Source organism: Eleginops maclovinus, chromosome 13 (assembly GCF_036324505.1).
Source record: "Eleginops maclovinus isolate JMC-PN-2008 ecotype Puerto Natales chromosome 13, JC_Emac_rtc_rv5, whole genome shotgun sequence".
In the NCBI taxonomy this organism is placed as follows: domain Eukaryota; kingdom Metazoa; phylum Chordata; class Actinopteri; order Perciformes; family Eleginopidae; genus Eleginops; species Eleginops maclovinus.
In genome coordinates this window covers 24,704,131-24,721,630 of record NC_086361.1, presented here as the reverse complement: position 1 = coordinate 24,721,630, position 17,500 = coordinate 24,704,131, and the positions used below count along the sequence as shown (strand labels likewise).

Genomic DNA, 17,500 nt, shown 5'->3' with positions numbered 1-17,500 from the left:
TATATGTTGTTGTTTGTTTAAGATGTTTGTGGTTTATTGGTTTCTTTTTGTTGTTGTTTGCATTGTTTCCTGTTTATGTTTGTTGTCGTTGATATTGTTTATTGTTGTTGTCAGGGCATGCTGTTCCTGCACAGCAGCGTGATCTCGTCACACGGGAACCTAAAGTCGTCTAACTGCGTTGTCGATAGTCGCTTCGTTCTGAAAATCACTGACTACGGTGTGCAGAGTCTGCGGGGGGGCGGCGGGCCCGAGGACACACACGCTCACTATGCACGTACTGCGAGTTTATCTATCTTTCAGCTCAAACATTCAACTGCATTTATGAAAGCTGTTTTTTTTCAGCCTAAAATTGTTATATTTGGTTAACCATGTTAGCTTACCATGTTAGCACCTGATGTTAGCGCCTGATGTTAGCGCCTGATGTTAGCTTACCATGTTAGCACCTGATGTTAGCGCCTGATGTTAGCTTACCATGTTAGCACCTGATGTTAGCGCCTGATGTTAGCTTACCATGTTAGCACCTGATGTTAGCGCCTGATGTTAGCGCCTGATGTTAGCTTACCATGTTAGCACCTGATGTTAGCGCCTGATGTTAGCTTACCATGTTAGCACCTGATGTTAGCGCCTGATGTTAGCTTACCATGTTAGCACCTGATGTTAGCGCCTGATGTTAGCGCCTGATGTTAGCTTACCATGTTAGCACCTGATGTTAGCGCCTGATGTTAGCTTACCATGTTAGCGCCTGATGTTAGCTTACCATGTTAGCACCTGATGTTAGCGCCTGATGTTAGCTTACCGTGTTAGCGCCTGTTGCTAGACCCTATTGATAGCTTCTGATGCTAGCTCCTAATGCTACAGTGACTTCAGCTGTGAATGCACCCCCCCCCCAGGTAAGCTGTGGACAGCTCCGGAGCTGCTGAGAATGGACTGCCCCCCCCCCCTGTGGGACGCAGAAAGGAGACGTTTACAGCTTTGGGATCATCCTGCAGGAAGTGGCTCTGCTGAAGGGAGTCTTCTACCTGGAGACTCAAACACTGACCCCAAAAGGTCAGCAGCTTCAACGCACACATATCAGGTCCCCACAACACACACATCAGGTCCCCACAACACACACATATCAGGTCCCCACAACACACACATATCAGGTCTCCACAACACACACATATCAGGCACTAGGAAAAGGAAAACTCCAGTAAAGTATCTAAAGCTATACTGAAGTCATACTTGGATGTTGTATTTAGATGAACTCAGTCCTGCTGTAAGGAAGATCTTTATTTTAATATAAAAAATATATATGGTTTGATTATCAATTCATATAAAAGGCAGACATCTGTATATGAATGTTTAAAGGCTGACGGTGCCCCCCTGTGGACTCTGAGGGTCTCACAGCTTTCATCAACACTTCATGATAATATTTCTTTAGAATATTCAGATGATGACAGGCCTCAGTAAACACTTTGCTGCACAGAGCTAGAAACTGCAGGAAGACTCTGATCGGACAGAAAGAGACTCCTGAAGGCAGACTTTAAACAGGGACAAAATAAGACAGACGGTCATTTCATGAAAGTCATGTGACCAGGTGTCACTGACGACCAGTGTGGCCACAGTTACTTCGAAAAAGTAATGTGATTACTCCTTTTAAAAGTAACTAGTTAGATTACAAATTAGTTTATTAGTTACTTTCTGCAGATTATTTACTTCGAGATTTGAGTAGATGATTAGAGTAGATTTGAATTTCAATCGATCTGAATATTATTTCATAATTCTTTATCTATTGGATAAATGATAGATTTGAACTCATTTAACAAATGATACCCCCCCTTCAGAGATCGTGCAGGCGGTGCGGCATGGCTCCACCCCCCCCATCAGACCCTCGCTGTGCCCCTACAGCCACAGTGAGGAGCTGGGGCTCCTGATGCAGCGCTGCTGGAACCAAGAACCCGGAGAACGACCTGACTTCAGCTGCATCAAGATCCTGCTGAGGAAGCAGCACAGGTGAGGGGGGGGGGGCATCAAGATCCTGCTGAGGAAGCAGCACAGGTGAGGGGGGCGGCATCAAGATCCTGCTGAGGAAGCAGCACAGGTGAGGGGGGCGGCATCAAGATCCTGCTGAGGAAGCAGCACAGGTGAGGGGGGGGCATCAAGATCCTGCTGAGGAAGCAGCACAGGTGAGGGGGGGGCATCAAGATCCTGCTGAGGAAGCAGCACAGGTGAGGGGGGGGGCATCAAGATCCTGCTGAGGAAGCAGCACCCTGTCTCTGAGGGGTTACGGTCTTAACGTCTGTCTCTGAGGGTTACGGTTCTAGCGTTTGTGTCTGAGGGGTTCAGTTCTAACATCTGTGTCTCAGGGGTTACGGTTCTAACAACTTGTCTCTGAGGGTTACGGTTCTAACGTCTGTCTCTGAGGGTTACGGTTCTAACGTTTGTGTCTGAGGGGTTCAGTTCTAACATCTGTGTCTCAGGGGTTACGGTTCTAACAACTTTGTCTCAGGGGTTACGGTTCTAACGTCTGTCTCTGACGGGTTACGGTCTTAACCTGAACGTTTGTGTCTAAGGGGTTCAGTTCTAACATCTGTGTCTCAGGGGTTACGGTTCTAACGACTTTGTCTCAGGGGTTACGGTTCTAACGTCTGTCTCTGACGGGTTACGGTCTTAACGTCTGTCTCTGAGGGTTACGGTTCTAACGTTTGTGTCTAAGGGGTTCAGTTCTAACATCTGTGTCTCAGGGGTTACGGTTCTAACGACTTTGTCTCAGGGGTTACGGTTCTAACGTCTGTCTGAGGGTTACGGTTCTAACGTTTGTGTCTCAGGGGTTACGGTTCTAACGTTTGTGTCTAAGGGGTTCAGTTCTAACATCTGTGTCTCAGGGGTTACGGTTCTAACGACTTTGTCTCAGGGGTTACGGTTCTAATGTCTGTCTCTGACGGGTTACGGTTCTAACCTCTGTGTCTCGGGTTACGGTTCTAACGTTTGTGTCTAAGGGGTTCTGTTCTAACATCTGTGTCTCAGGGGTTACGGTTCTAACGACTTTGTCTCAGGGGTTACGGTTCTAATGTCTGTCTCTGACGGGTTACGGTTCCAACCTCTGTGTCTGAGGGGTTCAGTTCTAACATCTGTGTCTCAGGGGTTACGGTTCTAATGTCTGTCTCTGACGGGTTACGGTTCTAACGTCTGTGTCTCGGGTTCAGTTCTAACATCTGTGTCTCGGGGGTTACGGTTCTAACGACTTTGTCTCAGGGGTTACGGTTCTAATGTCTGTCTCTGACGGGTTACGGTTCTAACCTCTGTGTCTGAGGGGTTATGGTTCTCACGTCTGTGTCTAAGGGGTTACGGTTCTAACGTCTGTCTCTGACGGGTTACGGTCTTAACGTCTGTCTCTGAGGGGTTACGGTTCTAACGTCTGTGTCTCAGGGGTTACGGTTCTAATGACTTTGTCTCACGGGTTACGGTTCTAACGTCTGTCTCTGACGGGTTACGGTCCTAACGTCTGTCTCTGACGGGTTACGGTCCTAACGTTTGTGTCTCAGGGGTTACGGTTCTAACGTCTGTGTCTCAGGGGTTACGGTTCTAACGTTTGTGTCTCAGGGGTTACGGTTCTAACGTCTGTGTCTCAGGGGTTACGGTTCTAACGTCTGTGTCTCAGGGTTTACGGTTGTAACGTCTGTGTCTCAGGGGTTACGGTTCTAACCTCTGTCTCTGAGGGGTTACGGTTCTAACGTTTGTGTCTCAGGGGTTATGGTTCTAACGTTTGTGTCTCAGGGGTTACGGTTCTAACGTCTGTGTCTCAGGGGTTACGGTTCTAACATCTGTGTCTCAGGGGTTACGGTTCTAACCTCTGTCTCTGAGGGGTTACGGTTCTAACGTCTGTGTCTCAGGGGTTACGGTTCTAACGTCTGTGTCTCAGGGGTTACGGTTCTAACCTCTGTCTCTGAGGGGTTATGGTTCTAACGTCTGTGTCTCAGGGGTTACGGTTCTAACGTCTGTGTCTCAGGGGTTACGGTTCTAACGTCTGTGTCTCAGGGGTTATGGTTCTAACGTCTGTGTCTCAGGGGTTACGGTTCTAACCTCTGTCTCTGAGGGGTTACGGTTCTAACGTCTGTGTCTCAGGGGTTACGGTTCTAACCTCTGTCTCTGAGGGGTTATGGTTCTAACGTCTGTGTCTCAGGGGTTACGGTTCTAACGTCTGTGTCTCAGGGGTTACGGTTCTAACGTCTGTGTCTCAGGGGTTATGGTTCTAACGTCTGTGTCTCAGGGGTTACGGTTCTAACGTCTGTCTCTGACGGGTTACGGTTCTAACGGCTTTGTCTCTGGGGTTACGGTTCTAACGTCTGTGAATAAGGGGTTATGGTTCTAACGTCTGTCTCTGACCGGTTACAGTTCTAACGGCTTTCTCTCAGGGGTTACGGTTCTAACGTCTGTCTCTGACGGGTTACGGTTCTAACGTCTGTGTCTCAGGGGTTACGGTTGTAACGGCTTTCTCTGACGGGTTATGGTTCTAACGTCTGTCTCTGACGGGTTACGGTTCTAACGTCTGTGTTTAAGGGTTATGGTTCTAACATCTGTGCCTCAGGGTTTACGGTTCTAAACCTCTGTCTCTGAGGGGTTATGGTTCTAACGTCTGTGAATAAGGGGTTACGGTTCTAACGTCTGTGAATAAGGGGTTACGGTTCTAACGTCTGTCTCTGACGGGTTATGGTTCTAACGTCTGTGTTTAAGGGTTATGGTTCTAACGTCTGTGTTTAAGGGTTATGGTTCTAACATCTGTGCCTCAGGGTTTACGGTTCTAACGTCTGTGAATAAGGGGTTACGGTTCTAACGTCTGTCTCTGACGGGTTATGGTTCTAACGTCTGTCTCTGACGGTTACGGTTCTAACGTCTGTGTTTAAGGGTTATGGTTCTAACATCTGTGCCTCAGGGTTTACGGTTCTAACCTCTGTCTCTGAGGGGTTATGGTTCTAACGTCTGTCTCTGACGGGTTACGGTTCTAACGGCTTTGTCTCTGGGGTTACGGTTCTAACGGCTTTCTCTAAGGGGTTACGGTTCTAACGTCTGTCTCTGACGGGTTACAGTTCTAACGGCTTTCTCTCAGGGGTTACGGTTCTAACGGCTTTGTCTCAGGGGTTATGGTTCTAACGTCTGTCTCTCAGGGGTTACGGTTCTAACGTCTGTGTCTCAGGGGTTACGGTTCTAACCTCTGTCTCTGAGGGGTTATGGTTCTAACGTCTGTGTCTCAGGGGTTACGGTTCTAACCTCTGTCTCTGAGGGGTTATGGTTCTAACCTCTGTCTCTGAGGGGTTATGGTTCTAACGTCTGGTTCTCAGGGGTTACGGTTCTAACATCCTGGATAACCTGCTCTCCCGGATGGAACAGTACGCCAACAACCTGGAGGAGCTGGTGGAGGAACGAACTCAGGCGTATCATGAAGAGAAACGTAAAGCAGAAAACCTGCTGTACCAAATACTGCCACAGTGAGTACTACATATATACTGTACCAAATACTGCCACAGTGAGTACTACATATATACTGTACCAAATACTGCCACAGTGAGTACTACATATATACTGTACCAAATACTGCCACAGGGAGTACTACATATATACTGTACCAAATACTGCCACAGTGAGTACTACATATATACTGTACCAAATACTGCCACAGTGAGTACTACATATATACTGTACCAAATACTGCCACAGGGAGTACTACATATATACTGTACCAAATACTGCCACAGTGAGTACTACATATATACTGTACCAAATACTGCCACAGTGAGTACTACATATATACTGTACCAAATACTGCCACAGTGAGTACTACATATATACTGTACCAAATACTGCCACAGTGAGTACTACATATATACTGTACCAAATACTGCCACAGTGAGTACTACATATATACTGTACCAAATACTGCCACAGGGAGTACTACATATATACTGTACCAAATACTGCCACAGTGAGTACTACATATATAGTGTACCAAATACTGCCACAGTGAGTACTACATATATAGTGTACCAAATACTGCCACAGTGAGTACTACATATATACTGTACCAAATACTGCCACAGTGAGTACTACACTAAATACTACATACAACGCAGTACTACAGTAATACTTACTGATGGTGTTGCGTTTCAGCTCAGTAGCGGAGCAGCTGAAGCGAGGAGGGGCGGTTCAGGCCGAAGCCTTCGACTCAGTCACCATTTACTTCAGTGACATCATCGGCTTCACATCGCTTTCTGCGGAGAGCACGCCATTGCAGGTCAGTAAATCCTATGAGAGAGTAGTAGAACCCGTTTGAGGACAGTGGTTCTGAAATGAACAGTGGGTAAAGGGGGTACGTGAGATGTTTTTTAAATCAACATTGAAAAAAATATCAGTTGTGAATAATTCCTAAAGTAATACTGCAGAATCAATAAGAGATGTGGATTTAAGTTTGCTAAACACATTTTATATTCAGCATTTCAGTTTTAATGGAATCGTTACTTCTGTAAGTGTCAAACATTAGGTTGGCTGCGCAGTCACAATGGAAAACAAGATGATGAGGGTCACATGAAGAAGGAGTCAGACCATGAGAAGATAGTGGGACATTTTGAAAAACTCTGAAAAACATTGTTAGAACCTCACTGCAGCTCAGTGGTACACAGTAGAACCTGTTAGAACCTCACTGCAGCTCAGTGGTACACAGTAGAACCTGTTAGAACCTCACTGCAGCTCAGTGGTACCCAGTACAACCTGTTAGAACCTCACTGCAGCTCAGTGGTATCCAGTAGAACCTGTTAGAACCTCACTGCAGCTCAGTGGTATCCAGTAGAACCTGTTAGAACCTCACTGCAGCTCAGTGGTACCCAGTAGAACCTGTTAGAACCTCACTGCAGCTCAGTGGTACCCAGTACAACCTGTTAGAACCTCACTGCAGCTCAGTGGTACACAGTAGAACCTGTTAGAACCTCACTGCAGCTCAGTGGTACACAGTAGAACCTGTTAGAACCTCACTGCAGCTCAGTGGTACCCAGTACAACCTGTTAGAACCTCACTGCAGCTCAGTGGTATCCAGTAGAACCTGTTAGAACCTCACTGCAGCTCAGTGGTACCCAGTAGAACCTGTTCCTCACTGCAGCTCAGTGGTACCCAGTAGAACCTGTTAGAACCTCACTGCAGGTCAGTGGTACCCAGTAGAACACGTGTTTGTGTGCTGTTCCCTCAGGTAGTGACGCTGCTGAACGACCTCTACACCTGCTTCGACGCCATCATCGACAACTTTGACGTTTACAAGGTAAGCCTGATCAGTGCTAAGCTAGCAGTTTGCCCCCGCCTCCGCTCTTACCGCTAAGCTAGGCTAACCGGACTCCCCCCCCCCTCCCAACCAGGTGGAGACAATTGGCGATGCCTACATGGTGGTGTCAGGGCTGCCGGTGAGGAACGGGAAGCAACACGGCAGAGAGATCGGACGCATGGCGCTCGCTCTGCTGCAGGCTGTGCAGAGCTTCACCATCAGACATCGAGCCAATCAGAAGCTGCGGCTGCGGATTGGCATACACAGCGGTCAGTGTGTGTGTGTGTGTGTGTGTGTGTGTGTGTGTGTGTGTGTGTGTGCAGCTTCTCAAGTTAAAATCTTTACCAGCTGCAAAATGAGAGGACTTTCACTGTGACAGTGTTTCACAATGTAGGAGTACTTCACTGGGTGTGTGTGTGTGTGTGTGTGTGTGTGTGTGTGTGTGTGTGTGTGTGTGTGTGTGTGTGTGTGTGTGTGTGCGTGCGTGCGTGCGTGCGTGCGTGCGTGCGTGCGTGCGTGCAGGTCCAGTGTGTGCAGGTGTGGTGGGACTGAAGATGCCCAGGTACTGTCTGTTCGGAGACACAGTGAACACAGCGTCACGCATGGAGTCCAACGGAGAGGGTAACACACACACACACACACACACACACACACACACACACACACACACACACATTTGTACATGTTTTAAAGTTTTTGGTTGTTAATGATGGTGTTGGACAACCCTATGGATCACTCCAGCTCTTATTAGCTAGTGCTCAAACACATTGTACATGAAAGGCTAAGGGGCAGAACATCAAGCGGTTCACCAATCACAACAGAGCCAGCCAGCTAACCAATCAGAGCAGACTGGGCTCTGGTTTGAGACAGAGGGTGAACAGAGGGGCACAGGCAGTCTGAGTACCACCTGAACATCAGCAGGAGAGGACTCTTTAAAGTAGAGACTCTACATACTGATATACACCTGAACATCAGCAGGAGAGGACTCTTTAAAGTAGAGACACTACATACTGATATACACCTGAACATCAGCAGGAGAGGACTCTTTAAAGTAGAGACACTACATACTGATATACACCTGAACATCAGCAGGAGAGGACTCTTTAAAGTAGAGACTCTACATACTGATATACACCTGAACATCAGCAGGAGAGGACTCTTTAAAGTAGAGACTCTACATACTGATATACACCTGAACATCAGCAGGAGAGGACTCTTTAAAGTAGAGACACTACATACTGATATACACCTGAACATCAGCAGGAGAGGACTCTTTAAAGTAGAGACACTACATACTGATATACACCTGAACATCAGCAGGAGAGGACTCTTTAAAGTAGAGACTCTACATACTGATATACACCTGAACATCAGCAGGAGAGGACTCTTTAAAGTAGAGACTCTACATACTGATATACACCTGAACATCAGCAGGAGAGAGGACTCTTTAAAGTAGAGACTCTACATACTGATATACACCTGAACATCAGCAGGAGAGGACTCTTTAAAGCAGAGAGGACTCTTTAAAGTAGAGACTCTACATACTGATATACACCTGAACATCAGCAGGAGAGGACTCTTTAAAGTAGAGACTCTACATACTGATATACACCTGAACATCAGCAGGAGAGGACTCTTTAAAGTAGAGACACTACATACTGATATACACCTGAACATCAGCAGGAGAGGACTCTTTAAAGTAGAGACTCTACATACTGATATACACCTGAACATCAGCAGGAGAGGACTCTTTAAAGTAGAGACTCTACATACTGATATACACCTGAACATCAGCAGGAGAGGACTCTTTAAAGCAGAGAGGACTCTTTAAAGTAGAGACGCTACATACTGATATACACCTGAACATCAGCAGGAGAGGACTCTTTAAAGTAGAGACACTACATACTGATATACACCTGAACATCAGCAGGAGAGGACTCTTTAAAGTAGAGACTCTACATACTGATATACACCTGAACATCAGCAGGAGAGGACTCTTTAAAGTAGAGACTCTACATACTGATATACACCTGAACATCAGCAGGAGAGGACTCTTTAAAGTAGAGACTCTACATACTGATATACACCTGAACATCAGCAGGAGAGGACTCTTTAAAGTAGAGACTCTACATACTGATATACACCTGAACATCAGCAGGAGAGGACTCTTTAAAGCAGAGAGGACTCTTTAAAGTAGAGACGCTACATACTGATATACACCTGAACATCAGCAGGAGAGGACTCTTTAAAGTAGAGACTCTACATACTGATATACACCTGAACATCAGCAGGAGAGGACTCTTTAAAGTAGAGACTCTACATACTGATATACACCTGAACATCAGCAGGAGAGGACTCTTTAAAGTAGAGACACTACATACTGATATACACCTGAACATCAACAGGAGAGGACTCTTTAAAGTAGAGACTCTACATACTGATATACACCTGAACATCAGCAGGAGAGGACTCTTTAAAGTAGAGACACTACATACTGATATACACCTGAACATCAGCAGGAGAGGACTCTTTAAAGTAGAGACTCTACATACTGATATACACCTGAACATCAGCAGGAGAGGACTCTTTAAAGTAGAGACTCTACATACTGATATACACCTGAACATCAGCAGGAGAGGACTCTTTAAAGCAGAGAGGACTCTTTAAAGTAGAGACGCTAGATACTGATATACACCTGAACATCAGCAGGAGAGGACTCTTTAAAGTAGAGACACTACATACTGATATACACCTGAACATCAGCAGGAGAGGACTCTTTAAAGCAGAGAGGACTCTTTAAAGTAGAGACGCTAGATACTGATATACACCTGAACATCAGCAGGAGAGGACTCTTTAAAGTAGAGACACTACATACTGATATACACCTGAACATCAGCAGGAGAGGACTCTTTAAAGTAGAGACTCTACATACTGATATACACCTGAACATCAGCAGGAGAGGACTCTTTAAAGTAGAGACTCTACATACTGATATACACCTGAACATCAGCAGGAGAGGACTCTTTAAAGTAGAGACTCTACATACTGATATACACCTGAACATCAGCAGGAGAGGACTCTTTAAAGTAGAGACTCTACATACTGATATACACCTGAACATCAGCAGGAGAGGACTCTTTAAAGCAGAGAGGACTCTTTAAAGTAGAGACGCTACATACTGATATACACCTGAACATCAGCAGGAGAGGACTCTTTAAAGTAGAGACTCTACATATTGATATACACCTGAACATCAGCAGGAGAGGACTCTTTAAAGTAGAGACACTACATACTGATATACACCTGAACATCAGCAGGAGAGGACTCTTTAAAGTAGAGACTCTACATACTGATATACACCTGAACATCAGCAGGAGAGGACTCTTTAAAGTAGAGACTCTACATACTGATATACACCTGAACATCAGCAGGAGAGGACTCTTTAAAGTAGAGACTCTACATACTGATATACACCTGAACATCAGCAGGAGAGGACTCTTTAAAGTAGAGACACTACATACTGATATACACCTGAACATCAGCAGGAGAGGACTCTTTAAAGTAGAGACTCTACATACTGATATACACCTGAACATCAGCAGGAGAGGACTCTTTAAAGTAGAGACTCTACATACTGATATACACCTGAACATCAGCAGGAGAGGACTCTTTAAAGCAGAGAGGACTCTTTAAAGTAGAGACGCTACATACTGATATACACCTGAACATCAGCAGGAGAGGACTCTTTAAAGTAGAGACACTACATACTGATATACACCTGAACATCAGCAGGACAGGACTCTTTAAAGTAGAGACTCTACATACTGATACACACCTGAACATCAGCAGGAGAGGACTCTTTAAAGTAGAGACTCTACATACTGATATACACCTGAACATCAGCAGGAGAGGACTCTTTAAAGTAGAGACTCTACATACTGATATACACCTGAACATCAGCAGGAGAGGACTCTTTAAAGTAGAGACGCTACATACTGATATACACCTGAACATCAGCAGGAGAGGACTCTTTAAAGTAGAGACTCTACATACTGATATACACCTGAATATCAGCAGGAGAGGACTCTTTAAAGCAGAGAGGACTCTTTAAAGTAGAGACGCTACATACTGATATACACCTGAACATCAGCAGGAGAGGACTCTTTAAAGTAGAGACTCTACATACTGATATACACCTGAACATCAGCAGGAGAGGACTCTTTAAAGTAGAGACTCTACATACTGATATACACCTGAACATCAGCAGGAGAGGACTCTTTAAAGTAGAGACACTACATACTGATATACACCTGAACATCAGCAGGAGAGGACTCTTTAAAGTAGAGACTCTACATACTGATATACACCTGAACATCAGCAGGAGAGGACTCTTTAAAGCAGAGAGGACTCTTTAAAGTAGAGACGCTACATACTGATATACACCTGAACATCAGCAGGAGAGGACTCTTTAAAGTAGAGACTCTACATACTGATATACACCTGAACATCAGCAGGAGAGGACTCTTTAAAGTAGAGACTCTACATACTGATATACACCTGAACATCAGCAGGAGAGGACTCTTTAAAGTAGAGACTCTACATACTGATATACACCTGAACCTCAGCAGGAGAGGACTCTTTAAAGTAGAGACTCTACATACTGATATACACCTGAACATCAGCAGGAGAGGACTCTTTAAAGTAGAGACTCTACATACTGATATACACCTGAACATCAGCAGGAGAGGACTCTTTAAAGTAGAGACTCTACATACTGATATACACCTGAACATCAGCAGGAGAGGACTCTTTAAAGTAGAGACTCTACATACTGATATACACCTGAACATCAGCAGGAGAGGACTCTTTAAAGCAGAGAGGACTCTTTAAAGTAGAGACGCTACATACTGATATACACCTGAACATCAGCAGGAGAGGACTCTTTAAAGTAGAGACTCTACATACTGATATACACCTGAACATCAGCAGGAGAGGACTCTTTAAAGCAGAGAGGACTCTTTAAAGTAGAGACGCTACATACTGATATACACCTGAACATCAGCAGGAGAGGACTCTTTAAAGTAGAGACTCTACATACTGATATACACCTGAACATCAGCAGGAGAGGACTCTTTAAAGTAGAGACTCTACATACTGATATACACCTGAACATCAGCAGGAGAGGACTCTTTAAAGTAGAGACTCTACATACTGATATACACCTGAACATCAGCAGGAGAGGACTCTTTAAAGTAGAGACTCTACATACTGATATACACCTGAACATCAGCAGGAGAGGACTCTTTAAAGTAGAGACACTACATACTGATATACACCTGAACATCAGCAGGAGAGGACTCTTTAAAGTAGAGACTCTACATACTGATATACACCTGAACATCAGCAGGAGAGGACTCTTTAAAGTAGAGACACTACATACTGATATACACCTGAACTCAGCAGGAGAGGACTCTTTAAAGTAGAGACTCTACATACTGATATACACCTGAACATCAGCAGGAGAGGACTCTTTAAAGTAGAGACACTACATACTGATATACACCTGAACATCAGCTGAGAGGACTCTTTAAAGTAGAGACTCTACATACTGATATACACCTGAACATCAGCAGGAGAGGACTCTTTAAAGTAGAGACGCTACATACTGATATACACCTGAACATCAGCAGGAGAGGACTCTTTAAAGTAGAGACTCTACATACTGATATACACCTGAACATCAGCAGGAGAGGACTCTTTAAAGTAGAGACTCTACATACTGATATACACCTGAACATCAGCAGGAGAGGACTCTTTAAAGTAGAGACACTACATACTGATATACACCTGAACATCAGCAGGAGAGGACTCTTTAAAGCAGAGAGGACTCTTTAAAGTAGAGACGCTACATACTGATATACACCTGAACATCAGCAGGAGAGGACTCTTTAAAGTAGAGACTCTACATACTGATATACACCTGAACATCAGCAGGAGAGGACTCTTTAAAGCAGAGAGGACTCTTTAAAGTAGAGACGCTACATACTGATATACACCTGAACATCAGCAGGAGAGGACTCTTTAAAGTAGAGACACTACACACTGATATACACCTGAACATCAGCAGGAGAGGACTCTTTAAAGTAGAGACGCTACATACTGATATACACCTGAACATCAGCAGGAGAGGACTCTTTAAAGTAGAGACACTACATACTGATATACACCTGAACATCAGCAGGAGAGGACTCTTTAAAGTAGAGACTCTACATACTGATATACACCTGAACATCAGCAGGAGAGGACTCTTTAAAGTAGAGACTCTACATACTGATATACACCTGAACATCAGCAGGAGAGGACTCTTTAAAGTAGAGACTCTACATACTGATATACACCTGAACATCAGCAGGAGAGGACTCTTTAAAGTAGAGACACTACATACTGATATACACCTGAACTCAGCAGGAGAGGACTCTTTAAAGTAGAGACTCTACATACTGATATACACCTGAACATCAGCAGGAGAGGACTCTTTAAAGTAGAGACACTACATACTGATATACACCTGAACATCAGCAGGAGAGGACTCTTTAAAGTAGAGACTCTACATACTGATATACACCTGAACATCAGCTGAGAGGACTCTTTAAAGTAGAGACTCTACATACTGATATACACCTGAACATCAGCAGGAGAGGACTCTTTAAAGTAGAGACGCTACATACTGATATACACCTGAACATCAGCAGGAGAGGACTCTTTAAAGTAGAGACTCTACATACTGATATACACCTGAACATCAGCAGGAGAGGACTCTTTAAAGTAGAGACTCTACATACTGATATACACCTGAACATCAGCAGGAGAGGACTCTTTAAAGTAGAGACTCTACATACTGATATACACCTGAACATCAGCAGGAGAGGACTCTTTAAAGTAGAGACTCTACATACTGATATACACCTGAACATCAGCAGGAGAGGACTCTTTAAAGTAGAGACACTACATACTGATATACACCTGAACATCAGCAGGAGAGGACTCTTTAAAGTAGAGACTCTACATACTGATATACACCTGAACATCAGCAGAGAGGACTCTTTAAAGTAGAGACACTACATACTGATATACACCTGAACATCAGCAGGAGAGGACTCTTTAAAGTAGAGACTCTACATACTGATATACACCTGAACATCAGCAGGAGAGGACTCTTTAAAGTAGAGACTCTACATACTGATATACACCTGAACATCAGCAGGAGAGGACTCTTTAAAGTAGAGACGACTACATACTGATATACACCTGAACATCAGCAGGAGAGGACTCTTTAAAGTAGAGACTCTACATACTGATATACACCTGAACATCAGCAGGAGAGGACTCTTTAAAGTAGAGACTCTACATACTGATATACACCTGAACATCAGCAGGAGAGGACTCTTTAAAGCAGAGACACTACATACTGATATACACCTGAACATCAGCAGGAGAGGACTCTTTAAAGTAGAGACTCTACATACTGATATACACCTGAACATCAGCAGGAGAGGACTCTTTAAAGTAGAGACTCTACATACTGATATACACCTGAACATCAGCAGGAGAGGACTCTTTAAAGTAGAGACTCTACATACTGATATACACCTGAACATCAGCAGGAGAGGACTCTTTAAAGTAGAGACTCTACATACTGATATACACCTGAACATCAGCAGGAGAGGACTCTTTAAAGTAGAGACTCTACATACTGATATACACCTGAACATCAGCAGGAGAGGACTCTTTAAAGTAGAGACTCTACATACTGATATACACCTGAACATCAGCAGGAGAGGACTCTTTAAAGTAGAGACTCTACATACTGATATACACCTGAACATCAGCAGGAGAGGACTCTTTAAAGTAGAGACTCTACATACTGATATACACCTGAACATCAGCAGGAGAGGACTCTTTAAAGTAGAGACTCTACATACTGATATACACCTGAACATCAGCAGGAGAGGACTCTTTAAAGTAGAGACTCTACATACTGATATACACCTGAACATCAGCAGGAGAGGACTCTTTAAAGTAGAGACTCTACATACTGATATACACCTGAACATCAGCAGGAGAGGACTCTTTAAAGTAGAGACTCTACATACTGATATACACCTGAACATCAGCAGGAGAGGACTCTTTAAAGTAGAGACTCTACATACTGATATACACCTGAACATCAGCAGGAGAGGACTCTTTAAAGTAGAGACTCTACATACTGATATACACCTGAACATCAGCAGGAGAGGACTCTTTAAAGTAGAGACTCTACATACTGATATACACCTGAACATCAGCAGGAGAGGACTCTTTAAAGTAGAGACACTACATACTGATATACACCTGAACATCAGCAGGAGAGGACTCTTTAAAGTAGAGACTCTACATACTGATATACACCTGAACATCAGCAGGAGAGGACTCTTTAAAGTAGAGACTCTACATACTGATATACACCTGAACATCAGCAGGAGAGGACTCTTTAAAGTAGAGACTCTACATACTGATATACACCTGAACATCAGCAGGAGAGGACTCTTTAAAGTAGAGACTCTACATACTGATATACACCTGAACATCAGCAGGAGAGGACTCTTTAAAGTAGAGACTCTACATACTGATATACACCTGAACATCAGCAGGAGAGGACTCTTTAAAGTAGAGACTCTACATACTGATATACACCTGAACATCAGCAGGAGAGGACTCTTTAAAGTAGAGACTCTACATACTGATATACACCTGAACATCAGCAGGAGAGGACTCTTTAAAGTAGAGACACTACATACTGATATACACCTGAACATCAGCAGGAGAGGACTCTTTAAAGTAGAGACTCTACATACTGATATACACCTGAACATCAGCAGGAGAGGACTCTTTAAGTAGAGACTCTACATACTGATATACACCTGAACATCAGCAGGAGAGGACTCTTAAAGTAGAGACACTACATACTGATATACACCTGAACATCAGCAGGAGAGGACTCTTTAAAGTAGAGACTCTACATACTGATATACACCTGAACATCAGCAGGAGAGGACTCTTTAAAGTAGAGACACTACATACTGATATACACCTGAACATCAGCTGAGAGGACTCTTTAAAGTAGAGACTCTACATACTGATATACACCTGAACATCAGCAGGAGAGGACTCTTAAAGTAGAGACGCTACATACTGATATACACCTGAACATCAGCAGGAGAGGACTCTTTAAAGTAGAGACTCTACATACTGATATACACCTGAACATCAGCAGGAGAGGACTCTTTAAAGTAGAGACTCTACATACTGATATACACCTGAACATCAGCAGGAGAGGACTCTTTAAAGTAGAGGCCCTACATACTGATATTACACCTGAACATCAGCAGGAGAGGACTCTTTAAAGCAGAGAGGACTCTTTAAAGTAGAGACGCTACATACTGATATACACCTGAACATCAGCAGGAGAGGACTCTTTAAAGTAGAGACTCTACATACTGATATACACCTGAACATCAGCAGGAGAGGACTCTTTAAAGCAGAGAGGACTCTTTAAAGTAGAGACGCTACATACTGATATACACTGAACATCAGCAGGAGAGGACTCTTTAAAGTAGAGACTCTACATACTGATATACACCTGAACATCAGCAGGAGAGGACTCTTTAAAGTAGAGAGACTCTACATACTGATATACACCTGAACATCAGCAGGAGAGGACTCTTTAAAGTAGAGACACTACATACTGATATACACCTGAACATCAGCAGGAGAGGACTCTTTAAAGTAGAGACTCTACATACTGATATACACCTGAACATCAGCAGGAGAGGACTCTTTAAAGTAGAGACTCTAAATACTGATATCACCTGAACATCAGCAGGAGAGGACTCTTTAAAGTAGAGACTCTACATACTGATATACACCTGAACATCAGCAGGAGAGGACTCTTTAAAGTAGAGACTCTACATACTGATATACACCTGAACATCAGCAGGAGAGGACTCTTTAAAGTAGAGACTCTACATACTGATATACACCTGAACATCAGCAGGAGAGGACTCTTTAAAGTAGAGACACTACATACTGATATACACCTGAACATCAGCAGGAGAGGACTCTTTAAAGTAGAGACTCTACATACTGATATACACCTGAACATCAGCTGAGAGGACT

General features: G+C 43.9%; 1 protein-coding gene across 1 annotated transcript in view; it reads left to right on the top strand.

Moving 5' to 3' along the window:
* Positions 1 to 17,500, top strand: part of npr1a (natriuretic peptide receptor 1a) — a 37,986-nt gene that overhangs the window by 15,949 nt on the left and 4,537 nt on the right. The window contains 9 exon segments of the mRNA XM_063899721.1: positions 115 to 274; positions 891 to 928; positions 930 to 1,047; positions 1,827 to 1,995; positions 5,322 to 5,468; positions 6,148 to 6,271; positions 7,217 to 7,285; positions 7,380 to 7,554; positions 7,808 to 7,906. Coding sequence (XP_063755791.1) covers positions 115 to 274; positions 891 to 928; positions 930 to 1,047; positions 1,827 to 1,995; positions 5,322 to 5,468; positions 6,148 to 6,271; positions 7,217 to 7,285; positions 7,380 to 7,554; positions 7,808 to 7,906 — 1,099 coding nt within the window.